Genomic DNA, 5551 nt, shown 5'->3' with positions numbered 1-5551 from the left:
TGGCCTGGTCTCCTTTGTAGGAAGGGAAACAAATGACCGTTTACTCTGTGCCTGTTTCCTATCCACACAATACGTCCCCACAACATTTTTAAAATTTTCATTTTGTTTTATTTTTTTTTAAAGATTTCATTCTATTTTTTTTATTATATTTTTAAGACAGGATCTCTCTACATAGTTCTTCTGGCTGTCCTAGAGTTTACTGTGTAGACCAACGTGGCCTCGAACTCAGTGATAACGCCTGGCTCTACCTCCAGAGTGCTGGGATTAAAGGCGTGAGGTACTACCTCTAAGGTTTTGTCTTATTTTTGAATAAATATGTATGTGTATGAGTGGTTGCTAGCCTGCGTATTATGTATGTACATGCTGTGCATGACTATATCAGAGAATAGGATGGAATTACATGGAACCATGGTTGTGGGAGGTGGGAACCAACCCAGGTCCTCTGAAAGAGCAGAAGCGCCATCTCTCCAACCCTAGTTTCAGTTTGAGACAGGGTCTCAGATAACTAAGGTTGGCCTTGAACTCCTGATCTTCCTGCCTCAGCTGCCCAAATGCTGAGATTGCAGGCCTGCTACTCTCAGCTTCAGGACCACTTCATTTCGAACCTTCCCAGTCATTAGTGGGGGACTTGGGGAGACGGATTACGTCCAGTCCAGAAGACGAACGGAGACATGGAGTGGACCTTACACTGCTCCATTCAGACCCTAAGATCCAAAGAAGCCAGGAGCAGCAGACCTGCTGCCGGCTACCCAATTTGGCCAGCAGGCGGGATTATGGAGAGGGGCGTGGCTCCGGCAGCGAGGGGGCGGAGCTGACCCTCTGGGCGCTCTCGGAGGCGCGCGCGCGCGCACCCGCTCTCTGGCGCTGGGGAAAACGTTGCGCAGGTTCAAAAATGGAACGTCGGCGGCGTGAGGGAGCACTAGGGGGTGTGCGCGCGTGCGCGTGCGCGTCCGGACGAGCCTGACGGGGTCCCCGCCGTCCAGAGCATCGCGCGCAGCAGTCGCGGCTCCGCAGCTCCACCCCCGCCCCGGCCCGGTTCGGCCCCGGGCCCACTCGTCCGCTGCCCCGCATGGAGCTGTCAGCCATAGGCGAGCAGGTGTTTGCGGTGGAGAGCATCCGGAAGAAGCGCGTGCGGAAGGTGAGGCTGCTGGGGGCGGCTCCCGGGACGGGGCGAGGTCCCCTCCTGCGCCCCAGTACCGCCCACTCCAGGTTGGGCAGAGCAGAAAGTGGTGCGGGGGTCACCTGGGGACCCTGGGCTGCCTGGCCGGTCTCCACATCCTCTTCCTCACTTTCCCCGCCACTATGTAGGGCCAGTAGAGTTAAAGTTGTTGCTCTCAGATGCTGGTGCATCCGAGGCCACCTGGGATGGAGATGAGGATAGGATTGGAGATCCTGAGCTCCATTCCGCCTCGTCTCCTTTACGCTCACTTTCGAGGAGACTAAAGCTCAAGTTGGTTAAGCAACTTGCCAGTGCGTTAGAGTCAGAGTGAGTCTCGAACTCGGCTCTCTGGATATTTAGTACCAAGTCCTTTGAGGTTGGCAGCAGAGCTTTGGGAAAGTCTCCTGTGGCCTCTGAAGTTTTCTTGTTGGACTTTGACCTTCCCGATCCCAACCCCCCTGGGCGCACCTTTTTCCTCCGTTCCCATTGCTCCCCTCCCCCCAACCTTCCAGCCGAGTGCTGCTGCTCTGAATCCTGGGCCACGGTTGTTGGGACATCCTCGAAGGCCTCCCACCTCTGCCAAGACCTTACACACACCAAACACCACACACACACACACACACACCTGAGATTTAAGGAGTTGGTTTTGCCCCGCTTAGGACCACACACCTCAGCCTGCAGTTTCCGGTCCAGACCTCAAGTCTACCTACGATCTTTGTGCACGTGCTTGCTGAGGGGCACATCCCAGAGTGAACTTGGATCTGGCCACAATGCAATGAAAAGAGTGCCTGCCCTGGGTCTATGGAAGGGTCCCCTGTCCTGTCCTGTTCTCCCTGCATCTCTTTTGGAGGTTCCTGGCAGCCACCTTTTCCCATTTGACTGAAGCGCACACATGGGAGTATCCATCTACTGTAGCTTTCTCAGCAGGGGGTTGGGTAGGCCCAAGGTAGGTGGCTTGGACCTTGGCTAGCTATTGTTAGGGCTGCTTTCTTTGCTTGTGGTTCCAGGGTACTAGACTGAGGCGGATATACACATCTCTAACAGGGCGCAGGGCTAGGTCAGCCGGGGAACTCACGTGTTCAACTCTGCACTCCCAGATCTCTAGTGAGACCGCAGGGTACTCTAGATACCACTGGAGCTCAAGTCTCCCTTTTCCCTCTCAGAGGGCAAGGGTGCCGGATGAACGAAGGATGGATGAAGAAGTAAAGACGGGATGTCTTTGGCAGACTGGGTGCTTTTGGTAAAGTGCTGTCCACTGTGGTGCTAGGGAGGGAATCTTTGACAAGGTGACCAGAGAGGAGGTACTCGCAGCTCTCCTGTGTTGACGCTTCATCCAGTGCATGGTGCGGGATGGGACACTTAAAGGCTCCGTTCCCTTGAGACTCCAGTTCCTAACAAGTGGGTGACCTGCCACCTTTTGCTGGGGGCCTGCTAGGCAGCCTCTACCTGAGGGCCTCTCTTGAAAGGGAGGAAGCATGGTCCTAGCATGGGACTTCAGCCACTGTGCAAGGCCCTGCATGCACAGTCCCACGTGGTCTCAGTGTCTCTCTGGGACATGAGCCCCTATCTTGGATTCCAGGGATGTCTGGGACCAGATACACTCCACTCCCATCGGACAGCAAGGAGGTCTGTGGGGAGGTCGAGTAATCGCCAGAGTTTGGGGGGGCGTTGACTCCAGGCTCACAGGTTGCCGATACTGTATGGTTGCAGAGCGTCCTTTCTCCTTTCTCGTCCTGCAGGTGGTTGGTTGTAGAGTGTGTGCATCTCACCCTGTCTCCTTTTTTCTTTCCACAGGGCAAAGTTGAATATCTGGTGAAATGGAAAGGATGGCCTCCGAAGTAAGAGTCCTTTGTGTGTCCCCTGTCTGTCGTCCTCTCACCAGGCTGGCTGTAGCTCCTCTGTGTGTCCCCCTTTCTGTCGTCCTCTCACCAGGCTGGCTGTAGCTCCTCTGTGTGTCGTCCTCTCACCAGGCTGGCTGTAGCTCCTGTTGCTTTTATGGCAAGCATTCCTAAATCATCGGCTTTTCTAGGCCTTAATCCCTCCTGGTAAGGGGTATCCTGCTTGTCCCCTCATCCTGCTCCCTTGCTGGCCATGAAGCGAAAGCTCCAGCATCTCGGCTTCCAAAATGGCTGCTGGCCAGGGGAAGAGGTCCCTGTGTGGGGCAGGTGCCATGGTAGGTGAGAGGGGAACTTTGGGCAGTGGCCCCCCAGTCCTCACCGCATTTGGGGTACGGAGGGGCAGAGCCTGGGTCATCTTGGATTTGGATGGTGCTCCAAATGGTTGCCTACAGAATAAGGTACCAGGCATTCTTTTTGAAGTAGCTTTGATTCTGAGCTTTTTGGGTGAAGAAACAAAGAGTCAGAGACAAATGAGCAACTTTTCCTTGGGTCACAGAGCGAGGGGAAGCAGAGCTGAGCTTGGTCATTTCCAGGCTTCTCTGAATTCCCAATATTCTTTCCTAATGTTGTGGGGTAGAGAGCTAGGTTTGATACCTGCCACAGCTGGTGGGCCTCTGGTGCTGTGGCCTGATCAGGAACCTTGCACCTAACCAGTCACCTCCTAGCAGAGAGTTGTTGCGGGGAGAACAAGCTAGGGATAGGACCTCTCTATTGGCTTGTGAGTGATCTGCCCTGCCTCCTGGACAATCCCTCTGCTTTCCTGATGGCTCTGACAACCTCTTAGCTAGACTTTCTTCTTCTGTGTGTGGGAGGGGTGGAGGTGGAGGGCTGACCTGCGATTGGGTCCTGAGATACCATGGAGGGATGATGGGAAGAGGGGAAGACAGTCCTCAAATGCCTCGGTTTCCCCATCTATAAAGGGGGTTCAGTGGCTCACACCTTCACTTCTCTCCCAGGCTGCTTAGCCTGGCAAATTGAAAGGCCTGGGTTTTGGTTCAGGGTGGACTGTAGGCATCTGGGTGCTCTACCTGATGACCGACATGCACATCACACGTCTACCCTTCCCTCTACCATCTTCCATTTCCAAATGCCCCTCCACTGGTCACTAGTGGTCAGTGTCCTCAATGAGGCTCAGCTGTGCTATCTTCATTCATCCGCAGGTGACCATGTCGACAGCTTCCCTTGAGAAGAAGGGGAGTTAGTGCCTTGATAGCCCTCCTGTTTCTGCTCAGAGCCATTTGACTAGATCATCTGAGAATGATAACTTTCTCCCCCTTTGCTGCAAAACCTAAGGCCTGGCTGCTCCATGGTGACCTGGGAGCCCTTGGGCAAGCCCTCCACCTCTGTTTGCTAGTCTTCAAATACTGAAGCCCCAAAGCGTCTCCTATAACCAATTGTTCTTGGGCTTGGACCAATAGTACCTGCAAAGCCCATACGCCCTGTTTTCCTTTTGGAAGTAAAGATTCCATTCCAAAATTTCTAAGGTTTCCTTAGAAAAATACAGTCTTTTTCAGAGGGAGAAACTGAGGCTTGGAGAGAGGAGGTCATTACAGGAACATAACCGGCAACCCCCACAGCACAATACCCAGGCTGCCTGTGTCAGGCAGGTCCAACTGCCAGGCGGCCCCACACTTGGAGAGCAGTCGAGCTGAGGATAAGGCCAGGGCCTCTGATCAGCTGGTTTTCAGGGAACTGACTTGGAATAGAGGCTGAGAGTGGGAGGTGGGGTAGGTGGGTGGCGTTGAGCCTAGTCTTGGCCCCGGGGAGATCCTTCCATTTTGTAGCTACTCTCCTCATGGTTAGATAAGGAAGTGCTAATTCCTAATGGTGACAGGAAGGTGCTCTTGCCTGGCCACTGCAGAGCCATTTTGTTCCCACCCATTATCTCCCCAGCACAAGGCAGCCTCCCCTTTCCAAGTGAATGTGGTAGAGGGGAGCTCTTGGATCTTTTGGGGGCATCATGCAGAGGGTGTTCACTACAGGTGTTCTGTTTGCCTCAGAGACTCCTGGATTCTCCATGCTTGTCTCTCCCTGCCCAGCACCCTGCTGCTCCCCCATGTCTGGCATAAGTAGAATTCCCTCTTTTCAGGAAGACTGCTCATTGGAGCTCGAGGAACGACATCAGTTACATCAGTGCCCTGGCACAAGCCAGGTGTCAGCACTTTTCAGATGGGGTACAGAAACTCAAATGAGATTCTGACCTACCCCTGAGATGCACGGCCAGCGCCACCAAAGGGGCCCTAGTGTGCCTTGATGTTAGCTTTTCTGGTACCAGCTTATCATGCCTCCTTACGAACTTTGGTTTTGATAGACATGCTATGACCCAAGGCAAAACTTTAACTTTTTGCTCTTCCTCCATTTCCAAATATTTAAATGAAACCCACTAGGAGTCACTAATGCACCCAGATAAGCAGCCTGGTACAGAGCGGCCCAGAAGCGTGGTTTAGCCCAGGTAGCCACGCCATGCCTCTTTTTTTGTTGTTGTTGTTGGTTT

At 53.6% G+C, this 5551-nt stretch overlaps 1 protein-coding gene across 1 annotated transcript in view; it reads left to right on the top strand.

Moving 5' to 3' along the window:
• Window positions 1-833: 833 nt before the first annotated feature.
• Cbx7 (chromobox 7) overlaps window positions 834-5551 on the top strand; it is an 18173-nt gene continuing 13455 nt past the window's right edge. The window contains exons 1-2 of the mRNA XM_031349629.1: window positions 834-1138; window positions 2954-2997. Coding sequence (XP_031205489.1) covers window positions 1070-1138; window positions 2954-2997 — 113 coding nt within the window. The 5' untranslated portion in view covers window positions 834-1069. The remainder of the gene's footprint in view (window positions 1139-2953; window positions 2998-5551) is intronic.

Source organism: Mastomys coucha, unplaced genomic scaffold, assembly GCF_008632895.1.
Source record: "Mastomys coucha isolate ucsf_1 unplaced genomic scaffold, UCSF_Mcou_1 pScaffold11, whole genome shotgun sequence".
NCBI lineage: Eukaryota > Metazoa > Chordata > Mammalia > Rodentia > Muridae > Mastomys > Mastomys coucha.
This window is presented reverse-complemented; position numbering and strand designations above follow the sequence as displayed.